This window comes from Sprattus sprattus (genome assembly GCF_963457725.1).
Source record: "Sprattus sprattus genome assembly, chromosome: 2".
Classification (NCBI taxonomy): domain Eukaryota; kingdom Metazoa; phylum Chordata; class Actinopteri; order Clupeiformes; family Clupeidae; genus Sprattus; species Sprattus sprattus.
In genome coordinates, this window is record NC_137921.1 from 50,808,399 (window position 1) to 50,825,533 (window position 17,135).

Here is a 17,135-nt window from a genome sequence, read left to right on the forward strand (position 1 = left end):
ATAGCATCAGTATGGTATTCAAAATGTCACCCGAGTTGGATTGAAGTGTACTTACATTTTCGTCCTGGACAGGGGTAGACCTGCTCATGGATTTCAAAGCAGCACCTGAGGTGGATGTCTACTCTCACCATATCCCTAAATATGGTCTAATGCCTCACTCAATACATAATGACATGGTAATTATTTACCGTCCATCACATTAGGTAGTTCAAAGCTATGGAAGGCCTTCAATGGCTACATGTGATGAAAATATGAATATGTGCCAGTTGCTTACAGTGAACCAAAACATGTGCATGGGCTTTTATAGGAGCATAGGTTGTAGAGGTGCCATGTAGCAACATAATCCAGCTCTCTTTGTGCTAATGCTTCCTCTCAGGCAAAACAAATAGATGCCTGCTCGCCGGCTGTCATTTCTGGTGAGGAGATAGCTGATCCTTCTCTCAGCTCAGGCTTGACAGAGCGATGGCTAGTCTTCCTCAGACATAATGAGGAGATGACTGCTCTCTTTCAACCTCCATCTTTCTCTCAATCTCTCGCTCACTCTCTCTTTTTTCAGCTATAATGGATAGACTACAGCCCTCTCTCTCTCGCTCTCTCTCTCTCTCTCTCTCTCTCTCTCTCTCTCTCTCTCTCTCTCCCCCCACTTCCCCCCCTCAGACTCCGGGAAGAGATGGGTGTCTAGCCCCAGAAAAGTCCCGGGGCTGCTAATAGAAGGGGACAGCTGTGACAGCCAGAGTGTGCCGGGTGTCAGGGGGAATTAGGCTGCGCCCCCCCCCACCCCCTCTCCCTTTTCACTAACACCTCACAACTACCCCGCAATCAGCCTGTCAGTCACGTGGGGGTCAAAGGGCAACAGACTCTCTCTCTTCTTTCCTTTTTACTTAACCCTCCTCGCTCACTTAACCTCTCCTCCTTTTCAGATGTCCGTCACGGGGGTAAGAGGGTGTCAGGCACCCTGGGTGAGTTTGTGTGTGCTGAGGGAGAGAGATGGGTGGTGCTGCTGGTGCTGGAGTTGGAGTTGAATGTGGAGGTGGAGGCAGGTGGTCTTTACGGATGTGGCATGGAGGATTTGGGGTGATCTATTAGCAGAAATAGAATAAAGGATTCACAATTATGTTTTCATTAGTGTATCATCACCTGTAAGCTATAAACAAACTACAAGTCGTTGTGTTTTCCTTGGCTTAGAATGAGCCCTTCATGTCTACATAGGAAGCAAGTCCTCTCCCACGGAGTCTACTGTGTTGCGCCGTCATGTTTCTACAGTGTCCCAGAACGGACAATCCAAAACATTGGCTCGTACTTTTGTGGCATTTGATGGCATATGATATTCAGTTGGTTGCAATTCAGCAACCTCACCACCAGATGCCTCTAAATCCTACAAACTGTATCTTTAATAGAAATATATTGTATGTGGCTATTGTTCAGTGACTGTGATTAAAGTGTGTCTATCAGAGCAGGCTGAATAAAAACTAAAGCTCTTGCTCAGAATGTCTACCAAGACACAGGCACTGGATTTCCCCCTTAAAGTTGTGTGTACCCAGTGGTATGATGTGTAATGAGAAAGTCCACACACACTGTGGTCACAGTGAGCCGTGCTACTACCTTACGAGTGTTGACAAAAAAATGCACCCAGGATGTGCTTGTTGATTAACCTCTTTCAGTTGTGTAATGTACAATTTGCTTGTTCTATTTAAACACTCACAAAGTACCAAGCTTGGATCCGTTGAATCAGGTCAATTATCGCTTGTTAGTCCTAATCGGGGGCCGTTTTAAATGAGGTTTGTACGATTTTCGAGTAAATAAACTAACAAATGGCTGTCTGCAAATCGCAGACGCCTGACAAACGACAAATGAGGAAGCGGAGGCCACTGAGAGGTGAGAGGTAGGGTTGCACGGAGGCGTGGGGGTCGTATCGAGTGTACCGCTCTAAAAGTGCAGCGTCCTGCTTGTCGTCAGCAGGCCTGGCCTGATGGGTTGGGTTTGTCGAGGTGTTGTTTTCAATTTTCTCTTCGTTAAGCTTTACCTTAATTACTAATCTCATGGTTCACAGACAACCGGTCCAGGCACCTCTCTAATGAAGGGGAAAGCAAACAAACAGCCGAGATTTATGGCTCACAGCACACACACACACACACACACACACACATACACACACACACACACACAAAAACATGCTTACTTGTATGCACACCAACACGCGGTTGCAAATATCAGCTCCATACACAAACACACAACTCGCAGAAAACCACATTCAGCAGTGCACGTCCAGATCCACACCTTTAAAACTGTAAACAGGCAAACACACACCCATGCACAAACACACACACAAACACACACACACACACACACACACACACACACACACACACACACGTGCGTGTGTGGAGAAGCCCTTACCCAGCAAAAAATGGCCAGGAAGAACAGACGATTCCCTCCAGCCAGCATTGAACGGTAACTCAACCCCACCCCACCCATTCCCAGGAGGGGCCCCACCAAACCCCCCCCCACCCCCACAATTAATGACGGCGCTGATGACCTGCCGGGCCGGGGAGGGAGAGTGTGTGTGTGTGCGTTTGGGGGGGGGGGGGGAGGGGCGGGGATCGGCCGCTGGGATTCGCTGAGGGAGGCATCAGCGACTCAGGTGAGCGGGTCTGGCTGCCTCGGCGGGACCAGGCCCAAAGACCCGACGCAGCGCTTTAAAGGCCAAACTTCAGCACAAAGGGAGCTGTGCTGGACAACCATCAGCGCTTTCACCACCAGCGCTACCGCTACCGCTACCGCCGCCCGCTGCCAGCCTCCTCCAGGGGGAACAGGAACGCTTTCATCACCCTCTACACACATCACACACCCCTCCACACCCGCCATCCACTGGCCTCAACGCCCACCCCCCCATCTCAGGTAGATACCCCCTACACACACAGATACACACAGACACACACAGACACACACAGACACACACACACACACACACACACACACACACACACACACACACACACACACACACACATACACATACACATACACATACACATACACATACACATACACATACACATACACATACACATACACACACACACACACACACACACACACACACTACCCCGGTTGCCTGCCATCTCTGGAATGAGCCAGGAGGCATGGTTACATAGACATGAGGTGGTGTCAGTCAACAGGGAGAAACACAAATGGACGTCTTTAAACAACTTTGGAGCCCTGGGGCCCATGGCCTCGCATTTCCTCCTCTCTCACCTTTTTCTTTCTGTTTTCTCCTGTCACTCTTTCATCGCAATCAAAGAAGCCTGTATCCTTTCATCATCACAGGCCATCAAGGATTTCAGTGGCTTCAGCAGTTTTGCGGGTCTGAATTGTATACATGTGCGTGTGTGTGTCTCTGTGTGTGTGCGCGTTTGTGTATTTGTGTACTTACTTGTCCACACACTCTGTGTGATGTATGTTCTGCTAAGCTTGCTGACACAAGGTCCTCCTCGTCCGTGAGCAGAGCACAGGAAGGATGCTGGATGCAGTGTAGGTGCAGCAGGGGAAGAGGCAGTCCCTCATCAGGACCAGCCTCACACACAGCAGCAGGATCAGTCAGGCCCGGTCCATCACCGGTCTGGACAGATTCTAAAACATCAGTTCAGGTAAATGAGTAGGCACTGCTCAATTCACACTCATCCATTTGTTTCCCATCATCACAATGTTCATTGATGGGTTAGCCATTAATGAATAAAGTGCAGTGACTGTGGGGGCCTGTGGAGATTTTTTTCTCATTTCTTCAAGATGGAAAATCTCCTCAAACCTCCATAGTATACCACGTTATGATTGGGTCTGAAGCCCACTTTAATTGTGTTCTGTTCAGAATAAGAAGGCAAGGATTAGCTTATGGCATAATAAGATCTGATAAAGCAAAGCACATGGTTCTTGTCTTATGTGTCTCTTTGACTGAGTTCAGTGTAGGGACAGGGCTTTTACCATAGGGGGCACTATTTTACTGAGGATCCATCATGTTTGTGTGTGGGGAGAGGGGGGGTTAAAGGGTGATGAAACTGAATAACCAAGGTCATTACTGTCCAAAGGGGTTGGGGGGCATAATCTGTGTCTTAAAATGGGTGCAAATGCCACCCCTATTCTCCAGGATGGGGGCCCACATTCTGTTCTCTCTGCAGGGCCCAAATTTGGTTCTATGCTCCCAGATGCAGTTGTGCATTTCAGTAACTGAGACAGTTGGAGTAGCGCGTCTTCAGTGGCGTGTGGAATCTGTTGGTGCTGAGAAGATGACGAAGTGCGTTGAATTCCCCAGTAAGCCGTCTCCGCTCCTCAGAAACACTTCTCATAGCGAAGGCACGCTATTCAGAGGAGTTCCCCAGTAAACCGTCTCTGCTCCTAAGAAACTCTTGTCATAGCGAAGGCACGCTATTCAGAGGAGACCCCCTCTTGACCCCTGCCTCCATAAGCGGAGGTCCGAGCCCTCGGGAGCAGTAACCAACGCTCTGAGGTGTGTGTTTGGATGCTGCTGTGCTAGAGTCCTCCTCCAGGAACTCCCTGTGTGTCCCTGAGGAGGTCCATACATGGAATGCTATGCACCTGCTTGCTCCGACAGACCTTGCCAGGAGTAACAAAAGCTGTTTGGTCTAGGAGGAGGATAGTGGCTCTTAAATTGTACTTATGTCCCATTGAAACTGACATGTTTGTTTTTCTCTCATTGCTATCAATTGTCCATTCCTCGATTTACATATTTGCTGGCTATGCAGCTCACCTGTAAATCGCTTTGGATTAAAGAGTCTGCTTAATGCAGATGTGTAATGTCAGTGGAGATGGATGGGGAGGAAGAAGAACACTGGAGGGGCTCGCTGGGAAAGTCAAATAGGAAGGAGAAGTCACCACGTTCTATTGAGGACGGAAGGGAAGTGATGAAGAAAAGAAACAGCTGTGAAACAAGGAGAGGGGTGGGGGTAGGATTGTACTCCTGGCGCTCTGCAGAGAAGAACAGAATAGGACTCTTAGAGCGTGTCATTGTCCTGGGGTATAAATGCCCCCTCCCGAGGTATCAGCCAGGTCAGTGAGCACTGAGCACAGAGACAGCCGGAGAATGGACTGGGCTGGTCCTTCAGTGGCAGTGCAATGTGTGGTGAGCATGTGTTTATGTGTGCATATGTGTGTGTGTGTGTGTTTGCGTGTGTGTTTGTTTGTGTGTGTGTGTGTGCATGTGTGTGTGTGTGTGTGTGTACGTGTGCGTGCTTGTGCGTGCGTGTGCGTGCGTGTGTGTGTGTGCTTGCGTGTGTGCGTGTATGAATAGGGTGGTGAATCAAATGTTAATGACGCAGAGCATTCATATTTCAACAATATAAACAAGTCTGGGTGAGACAGGCCGGTGCTATGACTTATTTATGCCATGTGACTGGTTGGGGAGTGGGGCTGTGGGTGGCCTTTCACTGCCACTGGGGTGGGCCTGGGGTTTGGCTGTGGTATAGACATCAGAGGTGCAGGACAGGGGGAAAGGGCATCAGTGATACACATAGGGACAGAGAAGGGTTGTCACTGGTGTCGGCGTGGCTACGCTTTACTCGGATCAGTGGCACAGCATCCTACAGCTAGAAGTGGGAACTCGGTTGGGATATAGGTGGTTGTATGTTGAGTGGGGTGGGGTTGTATGATGCTGATTTTGTGGTGATATGGGCAGTGTCAGCACAAATGCATTGTGGGATGTGGGTCTGGGACTCAGCGGATTGGAATCCATGGCAAAGCCTTGTGGTGGGTTAATGGCGTTGTAACCGCATAGACGAGGATACAATTATAGCCATGGTGTTATGTTTTAGGATGCAGTGGCTGACCACATAAATGTGTCGAATACAGCATCTAACAGGTGTGCAGGGCCAGCTGAGAGAGAGGGAAGAGTGTGTGTGTGAGTGTTTCAAGTGAGAGAGAGAGAAAGAAAGAGACGGAGAGAGGGAGAGAGAGAGAGAGAGAGAGAGAGAGAGAGGGAGAGGTAGGTTTAACTCTCCTTTGTTAGACAACTGTCTAACTTTCAGACATGATTACACCAATAACACACATGCAACTTTAAAATGTCAATCAATAAGGTTTACATCATTAAATTACAGTAAAATAAAGTAAAGTCTTCAACCCCATCTCATATCTCCCCATTACCCTTTAAAAAGAATTTGCCCTGCCTCTCAAACATTACACAGCACCCCCTGAAACACTTGAAAATGACATAACATCATTAACCAAGTTATAATAAGCATATTCAAGCTTAACGCGTCACTTCACCACCCGCTTTGAAACCTCTTCAGGACCTACCAGGCCAACTCCCAAGAGAGAGAAAGACAGAGACCGAGAGAGAGGCAGCGAGAGGGAGAGAGAGAGGGAGAGAGGGAGAGGGAGAGAGAGGGGGGGAGAGAGAGAGGGAGGGAGGGAGGGAAAGAGAGGGAGAGAAAAAGACAAGTTGAGAGAGAGATGGAGAGATAGAGATAGAGAGATAGAGAGAGGAGAAAGAGAGAGGGAGGGAGAGAGAGAGAGAGAGAGAGGGGAGAGAGAGAGTCAGAGCCACACACAGACAGGGGGAGAGGAGGGCAGGTGGAGTGTGTGGGCTGCTCCTCTCCCTCTCACCCTACACCCATCTCTTTGACACTAATCCTCTGTGTCCCCTGTTTCTACCTCCATCCACTTTCCTCTCTCTTTCTGTCTTTCTCCTTTTCTTCTTTCCCCTCTCATGCTGTCTTTTCATCTCTATATCACCGTCATTGATATTTGCACCCCGCCACCAACCACACCCAACCCCCCACCCCCACCTCACCCTGACCAGACCTCCACCCCCCTTCTCTGTTGTCCTGATCCTCTGTCTGCCACGCCGTGATGACAGCAGAAGAATAAAGCACCACAGCTCTCCACAGCACCCCAAGGCTCCAGTCAGACATTACCAGTCAAGCACAGAACAACTTATGAGATCAGGCACCAGTAGCCAAGCCCAGCATGAACGACACACCACCGCAGAGCGTCTCGCCTTAATGCCAGGCAGTGAAATGGACAACAAACTCAAAACTTGTCAGGACTCACTAAAGCACTGGACTATACCCTGAGGTGCCGTCCAGCAGTCAGTGACCAACAGTGAACTCTCGTCTGACCTGTCAAAACCCCCCCTGGTGAAGACATGCAGGTCATTCTGTGCCTTGATAGGGGAACTGATGCTTGGGTTTTCCACAGGACATTGTCAGGACTGGGAGGAGAAGTGAAGATGGCCTGGGGTTGGTTCAAGAGTCCATGCACTGGAGATAAAGAGCACTGTTTGATTTCCAGGATGTGTGCCTTTGTGTGTATATCTCTGCTGTGACAAGTGGCTAGAGTACATCTTTTTACAAACTTCGCCATTACAACCACACACCCACACACATGCACCGACAAATGCACACACACACACAAACACACACACACACACACACACACACACACACACACGCACACACACACACACACACACACACACACACACACACACACACACACACACACACACACAGTCACACACACACACACACACACACACACACACACACACACGTTGGGGGAAGTGAAAGAACAGAGAGAGGGTTGAACATCTGGATCATCACAGTGAATCTGCAAAATCCCTGACTGCAAGAGCCTCACATGAGGATGTAACCTGTTTAACACAGCAAACTGAGAAAATGAACAACACAACGACCTGAGCAAACAAACAACACAACAAACTGAACAAAGCAGCAGTCTCATCCAACTCTGACACACAATAGGCCCGTGTGGGAAACAGACACAGGCCACAACATGAAAGCTTTACGAAGCAATAAACAGATCACACAGCATAGGGAGTTGCTTCTTCGGTTGTCCTCCCAATTTTTATCTTATTTTATCTTAGCCTCACTCTCAGATCGAACATCTTAAAAAAGAATAAACCATGAGCACATCATGTGTAGGTTCATATGTTGTGTCACAGCTCTATTCCTTATGTGCTGGGAGTACTACACAACTGTAGGTGTACTATTTGCGCGCACACACAGCTGTGGAACGTCAGCATGCGCCAGTAGGACGTTTGATTGGCATACACCTTTTCCTCGCGCTAATTGGTTAAATGTCCCAGATATCACAGCTTTGGCTTTTTTCTCCTCTCCTTCTCCCTGGCGTGAGCCCCTCGTCAACATTATATCTTATTTATTTGTGTGTTTGTTTATTTGTTCATTTCATCGGAGCACGAAAAAGTGCAAAACTGCTGTTTGGGCACTTTTTCCCCTGTGATAGCATGTTTGCGCTTTGTCTATTCAGCATCCGGCGTGTCAGCGAGCATGTGTGACAGCCGGTTGCGCAGCGCGAAGGGTCGACTCTGCCACACGCTCGCGCAGAGACGGTAAATTGCTTTTTTTCCGGTAGATTCGCGCAGGGCTGCTGCTGCTGCCGGTGGCGGCGCGGGAGAGGGAACGGTTCCGCGGTAATGACTTCTCAGGCGTTTTGGGATCAAGCACTGCGCGTGCCTGGGGTCACTAATTCAATCACTAGTTCATTTTGAATAGGTGTTAATGCCCCCGGCGCGTGTGTAGAGCGCTTCCCAGCCAATTTATCAACCTGCCAATATGTGATGGCCCTTATGACTACTGCCATGACCTCAGCGCGCGAGGATTCCGTTTTAAATGCGATGCAACGACCGACCACAATAGTCTCCCGTTTTACCTGTTGGAAAATATTGTGTTGTGTGTGTGTCTTACAGTATTTCAAAGTGATCGTTTGCGTGCGCGCGCGTGTGTGTGTGTGTGTGTGTGTGTGTGTGTGTGCGTGCGTGTGTGTGTAAGCTGAGCCATAGAGACGCTGACTACAGTGGAATCTCAGTAGCAGCAGCTCAGACGCCAAAGCACACACTCTTCCTCTGCTCTCCTCTCCTCTCTTCCTCTTCCTCTTCTCTCCTCTCTTGTTCATACCACACATGCAAACGAATACCCCTGCTTACATACATGGTCAGTGTGTGTGGGTGTGTATGCACGTGTGTGTGTGAATGTATTTGTTTAAGTGTGCAATGTGTGTGTATATGTAGTGATCAGGTGCTGGAAAGTGATGGCTGTCACACACACACACACACACACACACTCCTCTTTCGGCTTACTCAGCAGAAATGGGAGGAAGTGGGGGAGGGCAGAGAGAGAGAGGGAAGGAGAGATGGAGAAAGAGAGAAAGAGGGGGTGGGGGAGGGGAGACTTTGCTGAGTTAGAACATCATCAGGGATACAGTTCATGCTGGACTAAAGAACAGAACATCTCTACAACCTCTATACAGCAATCTTTATTATTTCCACAGCAAATTCTATATCTGGATGTGTGTATGGTGTGCAGTGTCTCTGGGTTTGAGGTGTGTGTATTTGTGTGTGTGTGTGTGTGTGTGTGTATGTGTGTGAAAGAGAGAGATAGAATAGGATACACTGGACAGACAGGCAGTAGGAATGAAAGTGATAAGGGCAGAGTGAGAATCCCATAAAAACAAACGGGGGGGGGGGAGAACGAGAGAGAGAGAGAGCGTGAGTGGGAGAGAGTGAGAATCACATTTAATTATAATTCTACATTAGTTTGTGAAGATGTCAGGTAGTATTTCTCCATATTAAAAAAGCATTACACTCCATACATGAAATACCACAACATATCTCAAGTTCAAATGTGAACGCAACTAAAATGGGTTATCCTGACACACACATGCGACATCCATTATTTTTAGCAGTGTCCGGGATAAGCCTGGGGACATGGTCATTCCCCAGCCACAGGCTTTGTCTCTGACCTCTAGTGCGTTTCGAGTTTGCAGATGGCCATCCGCCCCACCGCCCGCCCTCCCACCCACCCACCTACGGCCATGAAATATTAAACACACACTGCCACTGCATGGGGGTAAGGGCAGCATGCTCACAGCCACGCTGGTGTGTGTGTGTTTGAGTGCCCATATTAGAGGGGAAACTGTGTGTGTATGAGCATGGGGCATTGTCAAAGACAGGATACGTGTGTGTGTGTGTGTGTGTGTGTGTGTGTGTGTGTGTGTGTGTGTGTGTGTGAGGGTGTGTGAGGGTGTGTGAGGGTGTGTGAGGGTGTGGGTGGGTGGATGTATGGGTGCCCAGGTCAAAGGGTGTGTGTGAGTTTTGAACAATGTCAGAAATAGATGTGTGTTTGTGTGTGCGGGTGGGTGTGTGTGTGTGTGTGTGTGTGTGTGTGTGTGTGTGTGTGTGTGTGTGTGTGTGTCTGTGTGTCTGTGTGTGTATGTGTGCATGCAGCGCTGTTCCACCAAGGTTTATGTGCATGGCATTGTGCTTGGATGGTGCAGGCATGAGTAGGCATGCATCTGTGGGTGCAGGAGAAAGGGAAGTAGTTGTACACAGTGTGTGCGTGCGTGCGTGCATGTGTGTGTGTGCGTGCGTGCATGTGTGTGTGTGTGCGTTCGTGTGTGTGTGCGGGTCCGTGTGTGTGCGAGCGTGCGTGTGTGTGTGCATGCATGCATGCGTGACTGTATGCATTTAGGAGTGTTTTACACAGTTACCTATAAGTGTGGGTGCATGTATGCATCTGAACCAAGCCATATTTATCAAAGCGTGCACATGTATAAACATATGCCTCTTGCTGAGTCGCATGTTCCATTCTGAATCCAAATAATGCAAGACACAGAAGAGCCATGGTTGTCCTCAATATACCATGAATGACACAGCATTATGCTGTCTCGCATACCCTGAGCAATCAGTCGATTTTTGTCGTGATGCAAAAGAAGTATGCCGCCTAGGTCAAATGTAGATCTCGTTTACTCTCCCCAGATTGTCCTGGGATAGGAAAACATTCTGTGAATTAATCTTGGAATTGAATAAACAATTTGAGTAGATTTTGGATGATTTGGATGATTATTTGAGCAGTCTTCCAGAAGCTACTGGAGCTAAAGTGCACTTGTGTTGTGTATTGATTCCTCTTTATCAGTCAGTGCCTAAACACAATCAAGACACTGGCATAGTATTTGGGGCATTCAACTGTGCTTAAATCGAACATAAAAAAGGTAATTCTTGGGAATGTATAAAAATCCAAGTTTTCCCTGTTAATGAAGGATGGACACCAAAAACAGACGGTGATGTTCTGATAGAGAGGCAGAGGTTATGGGATGAGAAAGACGAGGCAGTACAGATGTGACAGACCCAGGAGAGAAGAGAACCGCACACAGAGAGACAAACACAAGAGAGACGGACAAGCAGCCTCGCACAGACCCAAACCAGTACTGCCAGTCAGGGTTCTGTTCCTCAAGCAACATCATCCACAGAAGACACATCAGACAAAAAGAAGGTGCTATGCATGTCCGATCACATCCGAGCTCCAGCGGTTTTAATTGCATTGCCCAGCCCTTGCGGTAGCAAGAATCGGGGTAAACAACAACATTGATGCGAAATTGCAAGAGAGTTAGAGACTGAAGCTCATAGTGCTAGTCATCTTGACCCTCTGACCCTTGTTAATGTTCAAGCAGAAAACACTCACAGAGGACTCTCAATTCTGACAGGGCATCCTAGGCAGGAAAACCACATCCACCACCAGAACCATAATTGTTATTACATATGGGGTGATTAGTGACAATGAAGATAATGGTAATGATGATGAATATGAAACTTGAAAAGATGATGATGGCGAGGATTAATTATCCCTCTATTATCCTTCCATTACTTATGTATTCTAAAATGTTCTGTTAATATGTGAGGTTAGTATCGCACAAGGAGTGCACACATACTATTATGAACATAATCCCATCCCAAAATGTGATCTGGCATGAAATCCACATTCCTGAAACAGATAAAACTAAAGGGGGTCAAGGGTTATTTAAATGAATCTCTGTAAGCAATAATTATGTATTTTATTTTATAATGTATTTTCTTTATTCTAATTACTTGTTTTCGAAGGAAAAATATTCTGATGTTATTCCTGCAGGACAGTACGTCTCCAATAGTGAACTTGGTAAATGTTTTAGGGACTTAAGTTGTTAATTTGAAGGCAATTTATATCAGAATCGCAAATATATAAATGTCATCGTTTCTCTGTAAATCATAGTCTGATGACGAGTTCCTCCTTTGATTACACCTGCTAAAATGAATCTGAGTCAGATCTGCGATGTATAGTTCATCGTGAAGAGTCGCCTGCAATTATCTGTACTTTATTGAGACAATTTAAAAGAAATATTAAAGGTTTTGTTATGTAAACAATAATAATATCAGCAGTATATAATATGCAAAAAGGTGATTTTTGTAATTGTCATTGTTAGGCCTTGGCTAAACTGAAGATATTTTGCATTATTATGCAAATAACGGTCGGCCAGCTCTGCTAATGTAAATCTTCGCCGAAAATGAAATAAAACTAAGTTAAAAGTTTGTTCTAAAGAAGTGGGAAAAATCGAATTAATTTTAAAAAAAAAAAGTTCGCAATGGAAAGACCTTCAATCTGTCTATATAATTGACAGCTGTTGCAGACCAATTAAGGACAGGAAAAGCATAGCAAAATAACCCGTTTTGACAGAAATTTTTATTAAACATTATGAAAACAACATTCCATATTGAAACATTTTGGTTTGAACTTATCGACCACAATTCAATGTTTCGTCAATAAATATATATAGAAATCATATTTACACATTTACACATCTGGCACTGCGCCTCAGGGGCGGACAGGCCCCAGGTACATGCGTCTTTCATCCAAAGAGGAAAGATATATTGCCTGTAGAAGGGAAACAGAACGAAAGACATAAAGAATGAAAGAAAATAAGGGAAACTTTACATTCAGCATGCACCGACTAAAAATGTCCATTGCATTAGTTTTTATTTATAAACAAACCATCAACCATGAAACCGTACAAGTAATGTTAACTACGTGACACGCGCATTAACCCAAAAACGGTGGAAACGCAATCTGTGTGCCCAGTTAATTGTGTAGAGTTTTACGTAACATCTGGCGTGCAAGGGTTGAACCAGTGTATGCCATTATTAGTATATACTGCTCAAGAAATACAAAAATTGGGAATGTTTAATTGACATCTAGTTATTACTTATCAATCGCTGATGAAATTAATGGTTTGTTTATATTTAGTAACGCAATACACAATGAAAGTTGGGCGCATTCCAAATGCAAAGCCGAAAAAAATAAAGTCAGGTAGATATAGATAATTAAGAGTAAGATATTTAGAGAGGAAAGATCCTCCTTCGAATGAAAGACAAAACTGGGCGCATCCAGGCGAATGATTGCGTTGTTTCTGCGTCGTTTGACTCGCAGCTCACCGTTACAAAGAAAGTCCTTAGTCTTTCAATTCAGAACGTCATCTACTGTTACATTTTCACTTTTAGCATCACGCCACAATCAGATGCAGAATCAGTGAACTGGATACACATGAGGGTAAAATGTTGCTGATCACCTGTTAACTGCCAAGGATTTATGGCTGATTTTAAAGGTGGACATCTGAGTACATGACTGCACAAGATGGTGTAGGAAATATGCTTATTCGAAAAATATATCAGGAAAAATATGTTTCAACATGTTTCAATGTTGACCTAATCATCTTCGGCTAAAGTAAACTATTTAACTCTAACTTCTGATTAAATTAGTGCGCTTTTAATTTCCAAATGATTCTAAATGCATCCCAGCTTTTTAATGTATTAATGCAGTAATATTATCCCCTTTGAAATTTGTACATTGTCCACAGGAGAATAATATCGTAAATGATTTGAATTATTTGCATGCGCTTACATACAAACATGTTAAGACATTTTTAGTTATCAAGCAGAATGGCATTAAAAAGGCAGCTAACACGCTAACTTTCATCTACATATGTACACGTGGGAATAAATAATCTCTAAAAGGTGGCTCAGTTAATGCATTTTTAAACACGTTCTTTGAAACAAGAAACAAAGTTGAATGCAGATAGCGACTAGTGAAGATGCTACGTCCTGAGAGGGGGGAGCTTGCAGGCTCGGCGGCAAGGATGCAGTTCTAGAGAGATGCTCGGATGCTTCAACTGGACCGCATTGATAACGCAGAAGATGAGGGAGGGAGGGACAGGGCAAGGGGATTCATGCTTCAATTAAGTGAGTGGCGTTAGAAGGACTACGGAACTTCAGCAGATAGGCAACCATACATGTCCTGCATGCAGGGTTTTTAAAATGGACATAGCGCGATGCTCTTTCCGCTCCATAGCTGTACTCTTCCGTTCTTTCATTTCCAGGCCTGAGCCGTGAAGAAGACTTGTGATGTGTCCCTTGTTCACTTCGCCTACGAAGAGCAGGCCCAGGCAAAGCCACGATATCAATTCCAGTGAAGTCCCCTTCCCCTTAAGACTGTTGCAATGACACCACGACAGGTGGTCGTGAATAAGCGAGTCTCAGATACCGTCGGGTCATATATCAATTCTCTTGTAAGACTAAAAGTGTGTAACTCAAATTAAAGACGAAAATAATGTTTCTATATGACAGGAGATGATATGACCGGGTCAAAGATTGCACAATGCATAGCCTACTTCTCGTTACTGTACAGAAATAAACTGTGATTAAGACTACAAAATCTTGTCGGCCTATAAGCTTACACGCAGGTAGCCTACTGAAGTTTCGTGTAAAGGCTCGTTTCTCTAATTTCTCTGTGTACGTCCATTTAGTGAACAACTGTAAACAAAACTTCACACTGAAAAAATACATAGTATGATTAAAAAGAAATACGATAGTCAGTGGGAAGAGTCTAAGACATGAAAAACTCATTGGATCCTTTCGCGTGACTCCCGTTTGATGCCTCTCTGTTGCCGCCGCTGCTGAAGGTCCGGCTTGCAAGCTTCTCGTACTTTTCCTTGTACAGGTCCCGTTCTTTGACAAGGCGCGAGACCTCTTGTTTGAGTTGCTCCACCTGACTCTGAAGTGTACACTTCTCACTCTCTAACATGTGCCGTTGTTGCACGCGCTTGAAGCGGCAAGATTGTGCGTAACCCCGGTTCTTCAGGGTCCGCCGCTTCTGTTTTAGGCGGATCACCTCTTCCTTGCTGAATCCCCGCAGCTGTCTATTAAGCTCTCGCACCGTCATGCTGACCAGCTGGTCGTCAGAAAAGCGGTCTTCCAGGCGCGCGTGCGAGTGATGACTGTGGTGGTGATGGTGATGGCCTGGGTGGTGATGGCCGTTCGCAGTGGCCGAGAGATCCTCCCCGGCGTACTGTGGCCCACGGAAGCCCTCGTATGGCGCGTGGTGATGGTGATGGTGATGCGCATTTCCAATGAGCGCTTCCACCGCGTCCTCCGGCGTAAGGTTCAGGGCTTCCGGGTTGATATGATGTTGGTAGTTGGGAATCCAGTAGAAGTCCTCCAGCTGTGCTTTCCCGCCAGTGCTCGGATTGTTGTTGTTGCTGTTGTTATTGTTGTTGTTGTTGTTGACGCTGTTGGCCAGGTTGTGGCCCGACGGCTCTCCAGGACTAGGTGCGCCGAAGCTGGGGGAGGAGGGCACGGAGGAACAAGGCGTGCTGAGAGGGGTGGAGGACAGGGAGCCCGGCGGGAGGCGATGGCAGTAGCGTTCAGCTTCGGGCGGCTCCTTCTTCACCTCGAACTTCATTAGGTCGAAGTCGTTAACATACTCGATGGCCAGAGGACTGTTTGGCAACTCTGCGCTCATGGCGAGATCGGTGGCCATGTCAGTCCATGCGACACACGCGTGGGGTTTTTCACTGGCACAATGCTGTCACAGCTCTCACGTATCTGACCGATTGAAATGCTCCGAGGGTAATTTATACAGATGGCTTTAATACATATGCACACGCCAGAGAAGGGTGTATTTAGTCCTTAAAACAGCTTCTATTTATAGCGGCGCTGAGGTCGCGCAGTTCCATGCATGTAAATGAACTTGTACACCTGCCAGTCCGCCTCTCAGTCCCTCTTGTTGACAACTTGTGCCGGGTCAAATGAACGCCTTAATATCACGAAGCAAGGAGGGTGAAACAAGAAACTTGTGAAGTCAGAGACACAAACCTGTCTTGTCCTCGTGTCAACTCAATAGCGTTCTGTCGCTGCAAACAATTCTTGATTTTGGAAGCGGTGCAAGTATTTCTCCCTCCTTCGCCTCCTCTCCTCAGTTTAAATGCATTAAATCCACTCCGTCTGATGGTAGATTTGAGAGAGAGTCAGATTAGGGCCAAGTCGGCCAAATTTCCGCTGGATCAGGATAGCAAAATCCCGTTTGTGAAGTATATAGTTGCCGCCCTCCAGTCCCTCGGGGCCTGTGTTTGGCGGAGTTTCTTACCGTGGTGTAAAGTGCACCACTTGGGTTAACTGTTCGCTGCGGTTTCAAGTGCGTTTAAGATATCGGATTAATAAAGCATATTTCGTCCTGCAGTAGCAAATATCCTGTGCATCCAGAACGTGATTTCCCTTGACTTGTCTCTGTTGGTTAAATATGTTATGTTGGATAATAAACTCTCCTCTCTATTGGGAGTTGCTGTTACGCTCTTCTATCTGCAGACACGCAGTTCCAGTGGCGCACAGAAAAACTATCTGGTTTTATACTCACAACTCCTTCGACTGTCCCACCCAGTGTACGGGACGGACCAATGGAAAGGGGAGAGACCGACATATTTGCATTTTCCTATAGCAACCTTTCCTCTAGGCCAGCTGAAGCAAGCGTGCAGCAGCTGTCAGGCTCACAGTCTCCGCTAGAACAGGTGCTGCGTCCCGCCCCCTAGCGGCTCCGTCTTGAACGCGGAGAAGATGCGCAGAGGAAAGACGATAGCACTGCTAGATTTACTGAGAAAATGTTGACTTGGAATGCCTTAAACTCTTCTCTGAAAGTATGTAGCCTATGGAGAACTAGGATATTTTAGGGTGTTGACACAGGCATGTGCAAGAAGGCTTTAGGTAAAAGAGAAATATTTTTGTTACGTGCAAAAATTAACATAGGTAATCTAAAGGTGTAAGTTTGTGAATTGTTGGTTTCTCCACTTCACCTTAAATAAATAAGCATCTCCAGCATTAGTTGGCTAAACACAATCCCCATGGTAGATAGAAATTATTTTTCTTTGGCGTACTCATTTAGGCTATATTTTACAAAGTTAAAATACTGAAGAAAAGAAACCACCTTTCAACAAAATACTAATTTGTGATAGAA

The 17,135-nt window shown here is 46.4% G+C and overlaps 1 protein-coding gene across 1 annotated transcript; it reads right to left on the reverse strand.

Moving 5' to 3' along the window:
• Nucleotides 1–12,521: 12,521 nt before the first annotated feature.
• Nucleotides 12,522–16,488, reverse strand: mafaa (MAF bZIP transcription factor Aa). Its single transcript, XM_080832138.1, has one exon. It carries the CDS (start codon nt 15,666–15,668, stop codon nt 14,736–14,738), a length of 933 nt encoding a protein of 310 aa, XP_080688264.1. The 5' UTR covers nt 15,669–16,488; the 3' UTR covers nt 12,522–14,735.
• Nucleotides 16,489–17,135: the final 647 nt, after the last annotated feature.